This window comes from Schistocerca nitens, chromosome 5 (genome assembly GCF_023898315.1).
Source record: "Schistocerca nitens isolate TAMUIC-IGC-003100 chromosome 5, iqSchNite1.1, whole genome shotgun sequence".
Lineage (NCBI taxonomy): Eukaryota > Metazoa > Arthropoda > Insecta > Orthoptera > Acrididae > Schistocerca > Schistocerca nitens.
In genome coordinates, this window is record NC_064618.1 from 827,397,316 (window position 1) to 827,415,626 (window position 18,311).

The window sequence follows — 18,311 nt, forward strand, 5'->3', positions numbered from 1 at the left end:
ACGCAAAGACCAGTACTAAATTCTGACTCATTGCCATCTCTCGAGAAATAATTGCTGTTGAACAAGAAGTAATACAGGTAACGTACCTTGTTATAAAAACATGTCAGATTTGTTAATTGATTAATAAATTAGTGTTGCTAAACGACGTTCACGGGTAATTTGTGATGTTTCTAGTTTTTGTGCGAGTGTTTCACTCGTCCTTAAATTTTAACAAACTGAGAATGTGTTCGTGTATTTGTCTCAGGTTAGAGTACTTTCAAAATTCTTTGTGTGTAATAAGTTGACGTAGTACTTTACGTCGCCTGCCCTGTAATTAATGTTACTTTTCCGATAACCTGTTTCCTTCTTGTGAGTCCAAATAGTTCTAGAAGTACACTTCCAGTTCGTATTATGAAAATATATGAGGTGATACTAGGGTTTGCGTGGACAGACTGTGGCAACTATGGAGTTCGCTAACGACGGTTGCAGTCTGAATATTTAGTATATTTCAATTCATTGTTCGTACTCAGATCTGGACTTTCCGTTATAATAATGCATCATACGTTGCAGTTATCTGTAATAAAGCGCCGGCCGCTGGTGCCCGAGCGGTTCTGGCGCTACAGTCTGGAACCGCGCGACCGCTACGGTCGCAGGTTCGAATCCTGCCTCGGGCATGGATGTGTGTGTTGTCCTTAGGTTAGTTAGGTTTAAGTAGTTCTAAGTTCTAGGGGACTTATGACCTCAGCAGTTGAGTCCCATAGTGCTCAAAGCCATTTGAACCATTTGTAATAAAGCAACACGTGAAAAAAGCTGCACAAACATCCAGTCATAACTTGATACGATTTCAAATAGGTTCTTAGCTTTGCATCTTCCTGTAAATGTGGAGGAACGTAAAATTGTTCTTCTCAGAAAATGTCCAAAAGTAGTTCGTATTGCTAGAATATTAAAGACTCTCAGCTGGAATCAGTCAACTCATACAAATTTCTGGATACAATAATTTGTATACACTACTGGCCATTAAAATTGCTACACCTAGAAGAAATGCAGATGATAAACGGGTATTCTTGTACAAATATATTACGCTAGAACTGACGTGTGATTACATTTTCACGCAATATGGGTGCATAGATCCTGAGAAATCAGTACCCAGAACAACCACCTCTCGCCGTAATAACGGCCTTGATACGCCGGGGCATTGAGTCAAACAGAGCTTGGATGATGTGTACAGGTACAGCTGCCCATGCAGCTTCAACACGATACCACAGTTGATCAAGAGTAGTGACTGGCGTATTGTGACGAGCCAGTTTCTAGGCCACCATTGACCAGACGTTTTCAGTTGCTGAGAGATGTGGAGAATGTGCTGGCCAGGGCAGCAGTCGAACATTTTCTGTACCCAGAAAGGCCCGTACAGGACCTGCAACATGCGGTGGTCGTGCATTATCCTGCCGAAATGTAGGTTTTCGCAGGGATCGAATGAAGGGTAGAGCCACGGGTCGTAATGTAACGGCCACTATTCAAAATGTCGTCAATGCGAACAAGAGGTGACCGAGACGTGTAACCAATGGCACCCCATACCATCAGGCCGGGTGATACGCCAGTATGGCGATGAATAAACGCTTCCAATGTGCGTTCACCGCGATGTCGCCAAACACGGATGCGACCATCATGAAGCTGTAAACAGAACCTGGATTCATCCGAAAAAATGACGTTTTGCCATTCGTGCACCCAGGTTCGTCGTTGAGCACACCATCGCAGGCGCTCCTGTCTGTGATGCAGCGTCAAGGGCAACCGCAGCCATCGTCTCCGAGCTGATAGTCCATGCTGCTGCAAACGTCGTCGAACTGTTCGTGCATGTGGTTGTTGTCTTTCAAACGTCCCCATCTGCTGACTCAGGGATCGAGACGTGGCTACACGATCCGTTACAGCCATGCGTATAAGATGCCTGTCATCTCGACTGCTAGTGATATGTGGTCGTTGGGATCCAGCACCGCGTTCCGTATTACTCTCCTGATCTCACCGATTCCATATTCTACTAACTGTCACTGGATCTCGACCAACGCGAGCAGCAATGTCGCAATACGATAAACCGCAATCGCGATAGGCTTCAATCCGACCTTTATCAAAGTCGGAAACGTGATGGTACACATTCCTCCTCCTTACACGAGGCATCACAACAACGTTTCACCAGACAACGGCGGTCAACTTCTGTTTCTGTATGAGAAATCGGTAGGAAACTTTCCTCATGTCAGCACGTTGTAAGTGTCGCCACCGGCGCCAATCTTGTGTGAATGCTCTGAAAAGCTAATCGTTTGCATATCACAGCATCTTCTTCCTGTCGGTTAAGTTTCGCGTCTGTAGCACATCATGTTCGTGGTGTAGCAATTTTAATGGCCAGTAGTGTAAAATAACTTATCAAAATATACGGCTGTTTGGCGATTTTCCTTGGTATATATTTGATCCACTGTGGATTGACAGAGATTCTATAATTCTGTCCGGAACTGCGTCTCCCGAAGCGAGGCAGCTGGAATAGTGCAAGCAATTAATTTTATATTTGGGCCCGGGACGCCATAGTAGTCACACGGGGCTGGTGACTTTACTGGACACTCCCTGCGGCGTAGCTGCGCCATCTTGGCGACAGCTGCACCGTTAGCAATGAGACCACCTCGACGCATCGTTTAGTTCCCCTACATCCTAAGAGCTGGCTAAATATGGCAAAGGGGCTCGCCGTGATTGCTATACAGTCCTCACCGGTAGAGCCGCGGACGCAGGAGGAGACGGCAACGGCCGCCGCAGATGGCAGGGATCTCAATTCCCACGACCGGACTCCGACCAAACCGGTAGTGCTGGCGACCACTCTTCAGGCACTCAACACCACCTCTGATCTCGCGGAAGCCCTAATGGCCGCAATTGAGTCGTCTCCATTGCGCTCCCTCTAGCATCACCATCTTCTAGACTTACGACGGCGGGTCGTCGTTTCGCTAGATGCCAACACTGATACGCGATAACTAAAGTCGCACGACTCTTGTTCTCACGAGTCTGAGAACTGGAAACTTTGAAGAGAGCGAGGCAATACTGACGGGGACTGCCGCCAGCTACTATTTATCAAACAATAAAGCCTTTTGTTTCCCATCACAAAAGAAAACTTCGCTTTTTCAGACTCTCTTGTATGTATGACATGGACCAGCCTGTACTTGGGACACAAAATTGTTTACGTTACCCATCTGGCGAGTCTTGAGCGACGAATGAGAAGGGTGCTGGTGATAGAATTAGGGTGGCAAGTGGATCAATGGGAAGAGTGGTAGGGCCAGAGGGAACCTACGTATTGTTGTTGTTGTGGTCCTCAGTCAAGAGACTGGTTTGATGCAGCTCTCCATGCTACTCTATCCTGTGAAAGCTTCTTCATCTCCCAGTACCTACTGCAACCTACATCCTTCTGAATCTGCTTAGTGTATTCATCTCTTCCTCTACGATTTTTACCCTCCACGCTGCCCTCCAATGCTAAATTTGTGATCCCTTGATGCCTCAAAACATGTCCTACCAACTGATCCCTTCTTCTAGTCAAGTTGTGCCACAAACTTCTCTTCTCCCCAATCCTATTCAATACCTCCTCATTAGTTACGTGATCTACCCACCTTATCTTCAGTATTCTTCTGTAGCACCACATTTCGAAAGCTTCTATTATCTTCTTGTCCAAACTGGTTATCGTCCATGTTTCACTTCCATACATGGCTACACTCCATACAAATACTTTCAGAAACGACTTCCTGACACTTAAATCTATACTCGATGTTAACAAATTTCTCTTGTTCAGAAACGCTTTCCTTGCCATTGCCAGTCTACATTTTATATCCTCTCTACTTCGACCATCATCAGTTATTTTGCTCCCTAAATAGCAAAACTCCTTTACTACTTTAACTGTCTCATTTCCTAATCTAATCCCCTCAGCATCACCTGATTTAATTTGACTACATTCCATTATCCTCGTTTTGCTTTTGTTGATGTTCATCTTATATCCTCCTTTCAAGACACTGTCCATTCCGTTCAACTGCTCTTCCAAGTCCTTTGCTGTCTGTGAAAGAATTACAATGTCATCGGCAAACATCAAAGTTTTTATTTCTTCTCCATGAATTTTAATACCTACTCCGAATTTTTCTTTTGTTTCCTTTACTGCTTGCTCAATATACAGATTGAATAACATCGGGGAGAGGCTACAACCCTGTCTCACTCCTTTCCCAACCACTGCTTCCCATTCATGCCCCTCGACTCTTATAACTGCCATCTGGTTTCTGTACAAATTGTAAATAGCCTTTCACTCCCTGTATTTTACCCCTGCCACCTTTAGAATTTGATAGAGAGTATTCCAGTTAACGTTGTCAAAAGCTTTCTCTAAGTCTACAAATGCTAGAAACGTAGGTTTGCCTTTTCTTAATCTTTCTTCTAAGATAAGTCGTAAGGTTAGTATTGCCTCACGTGTTCCAACATTTCTGCGGAATCCAAACTGATCTTCCCTGAGGTCCGCTTCTACCAGTTTTCCCATTCGTCTGTAAAGAATTCGCGTTAGTATTCTGCAGCTGTGACTTATTAAATTGATAGTTCGGAACCTACGTAATTTGCAATAAATTTCGAGACATGTTTACAATATCAGCGTAGATATCGTGTTCTTGTTAGTCGCTAGCACCATTGTGTTGCTTACTAGTTATCCGAAATGAAAAATGTTCTACTTCTTGAATTCTGCAGTAAATTGTAAGAAGCTCAAGAAATAGCTCTGACATAATCTACCTACGATTATTACTCTATTAAAAGACTATAACCACCGTTTTCTTTGGAGTAACATGTTGTTTCTTAAATCATTCCGTCTCCCCAGATCAAGCTGGTTTTCCTCGTATGAAAATCTAGAATCTGGGAGATTGAGCTTCCACTTCGATACAACCATAGCATGAGTCAAGACAGAACCTTGGGATAAATTTTAACTTATATGTGGTAGTACAGATTTTCTCGGTTTCAAAAGAACCGTCCCTTTTTATATGGATAACTTTTTTACAAATATACACCTACAACCTCGACGTATTTTTTACACTTACGTTTAGGATCTAAGTTTTCATTTACCTTTCACAAAAATTGAATGAGCACTCTTATCTGGCACACAACTAACACCGACAAGTTAATCCAACTAGTCCCATACTTATGCGACCTTGTCTGGAGTTGTTGCTGTGTAGGATCGCGATCACCCAAAGCTGGCGGAAGGGGAATAGCACAGACCAAGTCTTCCATAAACCCTCATACAGGAGAAACACACCGTGATCTTGCAGGCAAATAGTGGAACGCAAGATCAGTTTGCCCCTAGCGCCCGATCCGTCACTGTGGCAGCTTTTTGTTGAGGAAATCACACAGCGCCTCCACGAGATCGAGATATCTCGGAAGCCTCTTGTGCAATGCGGGATCTTTGCGCCCCTTACGGATGATCCTTTGTTGAGGCAGCTCGTAACAGGTCTCCCACAGCCGTCGAAGTGAGCGAGAGAGCTAGCTGCTGCGGGGTGAGCCCCTACCGGCAACAACGTGAAACGTCAACTTACAACTGGTGCCGAGGTAAGGTGTAGTGTTGAGGCTAGGTTAAAAGTCACCTCAAGGTTCTACCCTCATTCGCGTAGAAGATAAAGTCTTATGATTTCGGATAAACCTTCTTGAAACAAAATGTTAAACGTGGCTGTGATTCAGATCTGTATAAATTTGAAGAGGTTGAGAAAAAACAGCCAACCAGTTGCAAACCAAAGTTTTTTTTTTTTTTTTTTTTTTTTGCCCAGGTTTAATATTCGTAAAAATTTCTTCTTCAGAAGAAGTGGGTCCTAAAAATTTGTATAAACGGTTACAAGCTATTTTTACATCATCATCATCTCAGCCTTTTCCCACATCACGTGGGGTCGGCGTTGCTTTGCTGGATCCTTCTCTTTCATAAATGCCTGACCTATTTTTAGATAATACAACAAAATATTAATAATAGAAAAATATCTGTGAGGTAAACGTACTCACTTGTTACATCATATGGCTGTAAATTACATTATCTGAAGCCATTTATCACCATGTGATATGACAACTCAGTAGGTTTACGTCACAAATATTTTTCTATTATTAATATTTTATTATGTATGTAAAAATAGTTCGTAACCGTTTGTGTACATTTTTAGAGCCCTATCCTTCTGGAGAAAATATTTTTACAAATATCGAAACCTAGGTCAACTGCTAAGTAAATCTTTGGTTTCCAGCTGGTTGGCTGATATTTTTTTAAGCTCTTCCTCTAGAAACACACTGTGAAACAGTATTCCTTACACACGCATAAAGACAACATGTTGACATTTACGGAACACGATGTATCAGTGAGTGAACGGATAGACATATTCTAGTCTCCGGTTTTTGTTCTTTCCTCTTTGCACTCTTTTGCTGCCGGCCGAAGTGGTCGTGCGGTTAAAGTCGCTGCAGTCTGGAACCGCAAGAGCGCTACGGTCGCAGGTTCGAATTCTGCCTCGGGCATGGATGTTTGTGATGTCCTTAGGTTAGGTAGGTTTAACTAGTTCTAAGTTCTAGGGGACTAATGACCTCAGCAGTTGAGTCCCATAGTGCTCAGAGCCATTTGAACCATTTGAACTCTTTTGCTCTTTCCTTCTCAACTTCGGAAAGTGAAAGACATTTTTTACAGACAGTTTCCAGTTTTTGTTCTTTTCTCTTTGCACTCTTTTGCTCTTTCCTTCTCAACTCTGGAAAGTGAAAGACTTTATTGTATTGAAATGACTGCATAGGTTTTCCCTGTGTAATTATTCTTGGTACTCTCCATGGGTTTGTTGCCGGATCCTAAAATCATCATGAATGAATGTTTCGGCGGTCCTACCTGTCCGCCATCTTCAGGAGAGCACGCCTGCTGCTACTACTGCTGGGTAACGTAGAAAACTGATATATAGGCACCGTATCGTACATAGAGCTTGCGCCGCCACCACAGTCACAGTTGCTGTCCCTCAAGATTGGGCTGGCTGAGTCACCACTGCTAGAACACTGGCGCCAACGATATATTTTCAAACACTACGGCCGACTGCAACAAAGGACCCTGTAACACTGTATTATCTCGCATTAAAATACAGGGTCCTCTGTTGCAGTCGGCCCTAGTGTTTGAAAATGTATCTTTGGCGCCAGTGCTCTACCTGTTGTGTCGATTCCCTAAGGTCTCGACACAATGAGTGGCTAGGTGCACGCGAAACTAACGCAGACGGGCGTAAATTCTGAAACAGGAGACTGGATGAAAACTATAAAGAAAAGAAGAGAGATTTTAATATACTTAACTTTAATGTAGTCTTGTTCTTGTTGAAATACATCTCTTGCATAGTAGTAAGCAATTAGCAATGATACACATGGCGCCTTGCTAGGTAGTAGCGATGGCCTAGCTGAAGGCTATTTAATCTGTCTCTCGGCAAATGAGAGGAAGACGTGATACGTCTTGTCGCAAGCTATGTCGTCCGTACAACTGGGGCGAGGTCAAGTCCGTGTCTTGTGACCTGCCCTGTGGTGGCGCTACGTTTGCGAATACACAGTGGCGACACGCGGGTCCGACATGTACTACAGGACCGCGGCCGATTTAAGTTACCACCTAGCAAGTGTGGTGTCTAGCGGTGACACCACATTCCTCCCCCGCAAATCGGCGAACGGTCGTGAGATAAGGCTTCCGCCCGCCGTGGGGAGGACCCCATGTTGACGTATGCGATGAGGTGGGGAGCCTAACAACAGGCGAGGCTGTGCCACCCGCACCCGGCCATTCGGTCCGAGGGGAGCTAGGAAACGCCTGCAAACCTAGTCCAGGGTGCACGTCAACATGAGGTGTATGCGCACGTAATGAGACAGAAGGGTCGACCTCCATGTGGTCGGAGCACCCGACGGGCGAAGACGACATCTGGTCCGGAGCGGGCAAGAGGTCCATGGCGGAGGACGGCTGGTCACGGGAAGCAAGCGGCGGCGCGTGACCCAGGGAGGCGCGAGGCGGCTGCAGCGAAGCGTCCGCTGCTGGCGGCGCCGGCGGCGGCTGCGGCGGCGCGACGCCATGAGGCAAAATGGAAGGCATCGTCGGTAACACCTGGGGATGAGGCGAGCCAGTAGATGGGTCCCCAGGGCGCTGACCTGACGGCTCCGTCGCTGAAAGCAGACGGGGAGCGGCAGAACCCAGGCGACGACAGAGGCGCAGCTGATTGAGATGCCGACGCACCTCACCAGAGGCCCCCAAAACCAAATACATCGCGCGGCCGAGGCAGCGAAGCATGCGCCCTGCGAGCCAACGCTGTGAACCGCGATAGTTGCGAGAATAGACAACGTCGCCAGGAGCAAAAGCAGGAGTCTGCCGCTGCACAGGAACCTGATGTGGCGGATGCAGCAAAGACATCAGAGTTCGATGAGGACGACCATGGAGCAACTCAGCCGGCGAGCGACCATCGCGGGGCTGAGAGCGATATGAGGACAAAAAGAGCAACAAAGCGTCCTCCCGAGAATGCGACTCTTTCAACTTCAACATCTGCGACTTGAAAGTCCGGACCAATCGTTCAGCGGCACCGTTGGACTGAGGCGAAAACGGCGCGGACGTCAGATGTTGAATACCAGCGGCCTTGCAGAACGACTGAAATTCTGCGGACATGAATTGTGGGCCATTGTCGGAAACAATAGTCTGCGGAAGACCGTCAATGCAAAAGATAGCAGACAAGGCTTGGATGGTGGCAGAAGACGTCGTGGAAGACATCCGGACAACAAAAGGAAAATTACTGAAAGCATCGACCACAACCAACCATCGAGCATTCCAGAATGGACCAGCAAAATCGATGTGCAAGCGTTGCCAAGGGGAAGTGGCTTTCGGCCATGCAAAGAATTTCCGCGGCGGTGCGGATTGTTGTTCGGCACACGCCACGCAAGAGGAGCACATATTCGTAATCGCAGCATCGATTCCGAACCAAGAACAGTGCTGTCGAGCAAGTTGTTTCGTTCGCACTATACCCCAATGTCCTTGGTGAAGAAGCCTTAAGACAGAGGACTGTAACGATCGTGGGACCACGACTCGGGATTGATCATTATCGGAACGCAACAACAAAACACCACGTCGTACAAAAAGTCTCTCCTTGTGAGCAAAAAAACGGCGAACCAAAGGATCCTCGATCCGTGACTTTGACAAGGGCCATTGCGTAGCAACAAAACGCAAAACGGAAGCAAGGACAGGGTCAGCAGCTGTGGCAGTAGCTACACGACGAAAATCAATCGGAAACGATGCGACCACGTCATCGGCTTCCGAATCAATGAACATGCAAGCAAGTTCGGAAGAATCGAATGCTTTATCCTCAGCAACAGGCAAACGGGACAACGCATCAGCGTTTCCGTGCTTAGCAGTGGACCGATACAAGATATCGTAGCGGTACTGCGAGAGAAAAAGAGACCAGCGAATGAATTTCTGCGCTGTACGTGGAGGTACAGGCTTGTTCGGATGAAAAAGTGATGTCAAAGGTTTGTGGTCCGTGATGATTGTAAAGTGACGACCACACAAGAAATCGTGAAACTTTGTTACACCAAACACAAGAGCCAAAGCTTCCTTCTCTATTTGGGAATAATTTCTTTGCGCAGATGAGAGCAATTTTGACGCAAAGGCAATAGGGCGATCATGCGAACCATCTTTGTGCGCAAGCACAGCACCGATCCCGAAATCCGATGCATCGACCATCAACAAAAGGGGTTTTCGGGGATCGAATGGCGTAAGGCAAGTATTTGAAAGTAACGCCGATTTCAACTGGCGAAAGGCGCGTTCGCATTCCGTCGTCCAGACGAACGGAACACCTGTACGGCGTAAGCGATGAAGCGGAGCTGAAATAGAAGAAGCATTGCGCACAAACCGATGATAATAATTGACCTTACCCAGCACACTCTGTAGCTGTTTTAAGTTCTGCGGTGACGGCAAGTCCTGAATGGCACGAAGGTGCTCTGGACTCGGATGTATTCCTTGGGCATTTATGACATGCCCCAGGTACGGTAAGTCACGAGCAAAAAACACACATTTGTCCTTCCTCAAGCGAAGACCATTCCGACGCAAGACCTGAAATAATGTTCGGAGATTCTGCAAATGTTCGGCTTCTGTCTTTCCTGAGATCACAATATCGTCCAGATAGTTCGCAGCAGTAGGGACCGACGCACAAATAGTTTGTAAATATTGCTGAAATAAAGCAGGGGCGGATGCACACCCGAATGGCAGTCTTTTGAAGCGATACAAGCCAAGATGCGTGTTAACCACTAAGACGCGCTGGGATTCTTCGTCCACAGGTATTTGCAAGTACGCATCTGCTAGGTCCAATTTTGAAAAATATTTTCCCGGGCACAGTTTGTCAAAAAGAGCTTCCGGGCGGGGCAAAGGAAAAGTAGCAGTCACTAGTTGTGGATTCACAGTTGCCTTGAAGTCCACGCAAAGTCTCAGTTTTCCGGAAGGTTTTGGCAAAATGACTAAGGGTGAGGCCCAGAGAGAAGCCTGCACACGTTCAATTACACCTTGAGATTCTAAGTCGGCTAACGTTCGTGCGACCTCATCACGCAATGCGTGGGGAACATTGCGCGCTCTGAAAAATTTCGGTTGCGCGTTGTCTTTCAGTTCCAAATGCGCTTCATAGTTCTTAGCGCAACCAAGGCCCGGTGCAAAAATGTCTGCAAATTCTTCACAAAGACTAGAAACACTGGCGGAAGGCACAGTCTGATTCACTGAAAGGACCTGATTGACAATAGACATATTAAACAATTGAAACAAATCTAAACCAAACAAGTTCACTGCACTAGAGGAACGAAGAACATAAAATGACACAAGTTTTGTCTGTCCCTTGTATGTTGCAATAAGGCTGCACTGTCCTAACACAGGTATATGCTGTCCTGAGTAACTAGTTAACGTAACATTTGCGGCACGCAATGGCGGGGCGCCCAGTTGTTTGTACGTGTCGTGATTGAGCAATGAAACTGCAGCTCCGGTATCGAGCTGGAATGGTATCACTTTTCCTGCAAAGTCTAAGTCCACAAAAAGTTTATTGTCTTGTTGACGACAAGAGCGACTGTCTCGTGCAATTTGAACTGATACAGGTCCAGAAGCACTTGCAACTTTACGGGAGTTCCGGCGACGTCGACGCACACTTTGGGTGGGACGAACACAGTCACAGTTAGCTAAAGTGTCACTGGACGGGTGGGAATGAACCACATGAATGTCCAAGGGTGAAGGTCCACGAGCCTGATTGTCCTGGGTTCGATTCCGGCGCGAAGCAAAAGGCCTGGAATTATTGCGAGTGTCTGATCTAAGCTTTTTCTGGCAAACACTTTGTACATGTCCTTTCTTTTGGCAGTAAAAGCAAATAGCTTGGCGTGACGGGCAATTTTCACGCGAATGTCTAGTTGCACACCGCGGGCAAGATTTCACTGCATTTGCTTGCTTACGCGGCGCACGTGGTTGCAAGCTAGGCGGCAGCTGTGAAGTCGGGCGCGAGGGCCGCTTAGCGTCCCGTGCAGCGGGCCGGGCGGGCCGATTAATGTGACACACTGCTGGCGAAGGTTCAAATGATGCCTGAGCAAAGGCAAGTGTGTCTTGCCTGTCCAATATGTCTATCACTTGTTGCAGGGAGGGATTAACTAGCTTCAAAATCTGTTCCCTTATGCGAACATCAGAAACGTTCTGTGCAATTGCATCACGCACCATAGTATCTGAATATGGGAGGCCACATTCACAGGCAAACGCGCAGTCTCTAGTAAGGCCTTGCAAAGTTGCTACCCACTCCCTGTTAGTCTGACCGGCCGTACGTTTTGTACGAAAAAACGTATACCGTTTGGCAACTACATTTACTGTTTCTTTGAAATAGGCATCTAAAGCCGACAAAATTTCCTCGTAGGACAGAGTTGCGACGTCGCGTCGGGGAAACAATTTCACTATCACACGGTAGGTAGACACACCGACACAAGAAAGCAAAAACGGCTGCCGCTCTTTACCTTGAATTCCATAAGCAGTGAGGTGGAAGTTGAACTGATCGGCCCACTCAGTCCAGCTTTCGTTTGTGGCCTCAAAGGGCCTAAATGGCGGTGCGACAGCGTTGTGTGGCTGCGGTAGCGAAGAAGCGGCTGCCGCCGCATCGGTTTGCAGCGCACGTTGACCCTGGACGAGCTGTCCAAGGGCTTCCAATAACGCCTGCGTCTGCTGATTCTGCAAGCGAAAAAATTCGGACAGTACAGCTGGAGATTGCGGCGAAGCCATTACACAAGCAAATTAGAGCAAGTATAACACAAAGACTGCAACGTGGGCGCGGCATCCCATCCTCGTCGCCAAAATATTGTTGTGTCGATTCCCTAAGGTCTCGACACAATGAGTGGCTAGGTGCACGCGAAACTAACGCAGACGGGCGTAAATTCTGAAACAGGAGACTGGATGAAAACTATAAAGAAAAGAAGAGAGATTTTAATATACTTAACTTTAATGTAGTCTTGTTCTTGTTGAAATACATCTCTTGCATAGTAGTAAGCAATTAGCAATGATACACATGGCGCCTTGCTAGGTAGTAGCGATGGCCTAGCTGAAGGCTATTTAATCTGTCTCTCGGCAAATGAGAGGAAGACGTGATACGTCTTGTCGCAAGCTATGTCGTCCGTACAACTGGGGCGAGGTCAAGTCCGTGTCTTGTGACCTGCCCTGTGGTGGCGCTACGTTTGCGAATACACAGTGGCGACACGCGGGTCCGACATGTACTACAGGACCGCGGCCGATTTAAGTTACCACCTAGCAAGTGTGGTGTCTAGCGGTGACACCACACTACCAGTGGTGACTCAGCCAGCCACATCTTGGGGGGGGGGGGGGGGGGGCAGCAACTGTGGCGGGCGACGCATGCGCCTTGTACGGTACAGGGGGCTATATAGGACGACGACTTGCAGCCCTTGCATTAGGTTTCAACAGAACTCAGCAGGAGCTTTCTCCTGTAGATGGTGGAGCCCCGAAATATAGAGTTACGTTGGAGTCCCGCAGCAGACTCGAGGACACTGCCGCTTTACTGTATGGTTAGCTTCCTGCTGAGCGGAGTGCTGTTGCTGTTCCTCAGGCTGTCCCTGGAGCGGGCGGAGCGGCTGCTGACGGAGGTGGAGATGGCGTCGCGACGCCTGGAGACGCTGTGCGACGCCCGGCGGGAGCGGCTCCGGGACCTGGCCAGGCTGCGCGCGCTCCAGCACGAGAGCGAGCAGGTACTGTGCCCCTCTCTCTCTGTCCACGCGCCGCGCCTGCACAGTAGAAATGCTCACACGACAACCACGTCGCCGTTACCTCGAGTGGGATATTGCCAAGGGAGATACTATACTTCTGATTTATTTTACGTATTATGACCTACAATATCATGTTTGATGCCGACGCCGCCACCTCATCACGAATATTTTGTTCGAAAGATGGTTCAAACGGCAGCGGACACCAAGAATAAATAAAAAGCAATATGAACTCTCAGAAGATTAATCTTTACCACTTTCTCGACAGGCGTAGGACTGGTGTAACGGCAGTTACGCGGACGGCGCCTGAGTTTTATCTATGCAGTGCGTGAAACTTCTTACAAGGGAACCTCCCCATCGCACCCCCCCCCCCCCCCCCCCCTCAGATTTAGTTATAAGTTGGCACAGTGGATAGGCCTTGAAAAACTGAACACAGATCAATCGAGAAAACAGGAAGAAGTCGTAAACTGAGTAGTCCATGCGCAAGATACGCAACATCAAGGATAATGTGAGCCCAGGAGCGCCGTGGTCCCGTGGTTAGCGTGAGCAGCTGAGGAACGAGAGGTCCTTGGTTCAAGACTTCACTCGAGTGAAAAGTTTAATTTTTTATTTTCAGACAATTATTATCTGTCCGTCCGTCCGTCCGATGCGAGGTAACTGCGCCGTAGTATGGGGACGCTACACCTAAACAAACATCGAAACTGTTGCATTCATTTGTTGCAGTTTATGTGACAAACTCTTCTGTTTTCATCACTTTTTTTGGGAGTGATTATCACATCGACAAGAAAACCTAAATCGGGCAAGTTAGAAGAATCTTTTTACCCATTCGCCAAGTGTACAAGTTAGGTTGGTCGACAACATATTCCTGTCATGTGACGCACATGCCGTCACCAGTGTCGTATAGAATATATCAGACGTGTTTTCCTGTGGAGGAATCGGTTGACCTATGACCTTGCGATCATTGCCGGCACGGTAACTCAGCGTGTTCGGTCAGAGGGTTAGCTGCCATCTGTAACAAAAAAAACTGAGTTAATGGATCAACCACGAACTGAATCGGGTGTCTTCCGACGTCCGCCCCCGAGCAGATACAACGAACGAAAACGAACAAAATGCGATTACAAAAAAAAAATTAAAAAAATGTTTTCGGTTCCCATTGGAGAGGCACGTCCTTTCGTCTACCAATCGCACGGTTTTGCGGTGCGGTCGCAAAACACAGACACTAAACTTATTACAGTGAACAGAGACGTCAATGAACGAACGGACAGATCATAACTTTGCGAAAGTAAACTTTTCACTCGAGGGGAGACTTGAACCAAGGACCTCTCGTTCGGCAGCTGCTCACGCCAACCACTTTTTTTTTAAATCTCATTTTGTTCGTTTTCGTTCGTTTTATCTGCTCGGCGCGGACGTCGCAGGACACCCGTTTCAGTTCGTCGTTGATCCATTAACTCAGTTTTTTTTTTTTTTTTATTGCAGAGGGCAGCTAACCCTCTGACCGAACACGCTGAGTTACCGTACCGGCTGTACCACGGGACCACGGCGCTGCTGAGCTCACAGTGTAATTGATGTTGCATATCTTGCGCATGGACTACTCAGTTTGTATATTTTGCTTATTTTTTTTCATAGTTCCACACAACTTCTTCCTGTTTTCTCGATCGATCTGTGTTCAGTTTTTCAAGGCCTATCCACTGTGCCAAGTTATAACTAAATCTGAGGGAGGGTGCGATGGGGAGGTTCCCTTGTTAGCTCCCATTGAGCTTCCTTCCGCCTATCGATAACAATGCAGACAGCAGAAGAAAACACTTCGACGTTGTGCTACCACGTAGCATTCGAATTCTGACGTATCTCTACTCGAACACAGCGCCTCTAATGTTGCTGCTCCGTGTTACGCCCGCACTGTTTCCGTCTGTCTGTAAGAGAAAGAACGTCCCGGTGGTGTACAAATTGTGATCAGCTCTCTCTCTGCTTGCATGTCTCTAAACATACGATCCTCGGGCAAATTATGTGCAAGAACGGCGTGTTGTTGTTATTGTTGTGGTCTTCAGTCCTGAGACTGGTTTGATGCAGCTCTCCATGCTACTTTATCCTGTGCAAGCTTCTTCATCTCCCAGTACTTACTGCAACCTACATCCTTCTGAATCTGCTTAGTGTATTCATCTCTTGGTCCCCCCCCCCCCCCTACGATTTTTACCCTCCACGCTGCCCTCCAATACTAAATTGGTGATCCCTTGATGCCTCAGAACATGTCCTACCAACCGATCCCTTCTTCTGGTCAAGTTGTGCCACAAACTCCTCTTCTACCCAATCCTATTCAGTACCACCTCATTAGTTATGTGATCTACCCATCTAATCTTCAGCATTCTTCTGTAGCACCACATTTCGAAAGCTTCTATTCTCTTCTTGTCCAAACTATTTACCTTCCATGTTTCACTTCCATACATGGCTACACTCCATACAAATACTTTCAGAAATGACTTCCTGACACTTAAATCTATACTCTATGTTAACAAATTTCTCTTCTTCAGAAACGCTTTCCTTGCCATTGCCAGTCTACATTTTATATCCTCTCTACTTCGACCATCATCAGTTATTTTGCTCCCCAAATAACAAAACTCCTTTACTACTTTAAGTGTCTCATTTCCTAATCTAATACCCTCAACATCACCCGACTTAATTCGACTACATTCCATTATCCTCGTTTTGCTTTTGTTGATGTTCATCTTATATCCTCCCTTCAAGACACCATCCATTCCGTTCAATTGCTCTTCCAAGTCCTTTGCTGTCTCTGACAGAATTACAATGTCATCGGCAAACCTCAAAGTTTTTATTTCTTCTCCATGGATTTTAATACCTACTCCGAATTTTTCTTTTGTTTCCTTTACTGCTTGCTCAATATACAGATTGAATAACATCGGGGAGAGGCTACAACCCTGTCTCACTCCTTTCCCAACCACTGCTTCCCATTCATGCCCCTCGACTCTTATAACTGCCATCTGGTTTCTGTACAAATTGTAAATAGCCTTTCGCTCCCTGTATTTTACCCCTGCCACCTTTAGAATTTGAAAGAGAGTATTCCAGTTAACATTGTCAATAGCTTTCTCTAAGTCTACAAATGCTAGAAACGTAGGTTTGCCTTTCCTTAATCTTTCTTCTAAGATAAGTCTTAAGGTCAGTATTGCCTCACGTGTTCCAGTATTTCTACGGAATCCAAACTGATCTTCCCCGAGGTCGGTTTCTACTAGTTTTTCCATTCGTCTGTAAAGCATTCGCGTTAGTATTTTGCAGCCGTGGCTTATTAAACTGATAGTTCGGTAATTTTCACATCTGTCAACACCTGCTTTCTTTGGGATTGGAATTATTATATTCTTCTTGAAGTCTGAGGGTATTTCGCCTGTTTCATACATCTTGCTCACCAGATGGTAGAGTTTTGTCAGGACTGGCTCTCCCAAGGCCGTCAGTAGTTCCAATGGAATGTTGTCTACTCCGGGGGCCTTGTTTCGATTCAGGTCTTTCAGTGCTCTGTCAAACTCTTCACGCAGTATCGTATCTCCCATTTCATCTTCATCTACATCCTCTTCCATTTCGATAGTATTGTCCTCAAGTACATCGCCCTTGTATAGAACGGCGTGTACAAATCTCTTTTCCGGAATAAAAACATGGTTCAGTAAAACTGTTTGTGTATCTGCTAATTTTCTAACTCACAATCCACCTTTCACAAAGAGTTAAAGGAGGATTCATTGTTTCAAACGACACATCACACTAATTTATTGCCCTTACGTAGGGTGATTGGAAAAAAGTTTAAAAACTGACAGGGCGCATCGGACATACAACAAGGATCAGTAATCACACAGCATCCAGCGGGTCGTAAACGCACGAGAGGCTGCTACTGTCACGTGTTGGCTGGCATTGTTGGAGACTTTAATTGGGCCGTACATTCCCCCGGGCCGAACTGACGGTCGCACGTATCTCGCATTCCTGCTAGAGATTTTGCCGGACGTGCTGAATGGTGTTCCCATGCCTACTCCTAGCCGCGTTCCATTTCACCACGACGGAACTCCAGCGCATAAGAGCAAAGAAGTGAGGGCACACCCGCAGGCAGCCTTTCTCAGCCCGTGGAATGGTCGAGATGGGCTAGGCCAGGGCTTCACAACATACGTGCTCGCGGAGCAAGCTGTGAGCAGCAAGGTGCGAGCACGGAGCAGCGCGAGCACGCCACCCCCACCACCGGACCAGAGCGGAGAGTGGGGAAAGTCATGTGGGGCACACAACAGCTGCCGCCAGTCAATGTAAATCCGCGGCCACCTGCAGGGATATCACTCACGAATTATTACTGCGACAAATGAAACAAAGGAGAATGTACACATGCCACATAATTTTATTAGCTTAGTGTATGCCTCTACATTCGCATTAACTTGTGAACTGTTACACAATAAAAGGTGTCACTGAAGTGTGGGATTCTCGGTTATCTTGTACTTTTTGCCCTTTACAATTGCGTCTATGTTCGGAGTAATTGTTCTTGTGCATTTTAGGCGCAGCGTGCAGTTTAAATTTCGATCAGACAATGCGTTTCCCAGGCGTGTCTTGTTACATTTCATTGCAGAGAACAGTTGTTCACAAACATACGTGGAACCGAACATTGATATTATTGTAGGCGCCAGTTTGTGCAAACGAGGAATTCTATCCTGAGGGAAGTGTCTGTAGAATTCCAAAATGTTTTTCTTGTTCTGAAATTTGTCTCTGTATTCTCTGTCACACTGCAGGTCAATAATTTCCTGCTGCAGCTCAGGACGAATCTCTTAAATATTCGCTGAATATGGAGAGAACAGATCAAAATCACTGTCTAGTGCTGTCAGATCTTGAAAGCGCTGATCAACTAAACTATGTCAATAACGTTCACAGTCTTTGTGAACATCTTGCATGGATGATAATTTAGGAAAATGAGCTAGGTTTCCTGTTTCCAGCTGACTCACCCAAAGTGTCAATTTCATTTTAAAAGCTCGTATTCGATCTATGAAATGACTAATTAGCAGATCTTTACCTTGTAGTGAAATGTTCAAAGCATTCAG

At 46.5% G+C, this 18,311-nt stretch overlaps 1 protein-coding gene across 1 annotated transcript in view; it reads left to right on the top strand.

The window, feature by feature from the left end:
* LOC126260741 (uncharacterized) overlaps positions 1-18,311 on the top strand; it is a 702,522-nt gene that overhangs the window by 93,556 nt on the left and 590,655 nt on the right. The window contains exon 6 of the mRNA XM_049958080.1: positions 13,092-13,230. Within this exon, the coding sequence (XP_049814037.1) occupies positions 13,092-13,230 (139 nt within the window). The remainder of the gene's footprint in view (positions 1-13,091; positions 13,231-18,311) is intronic.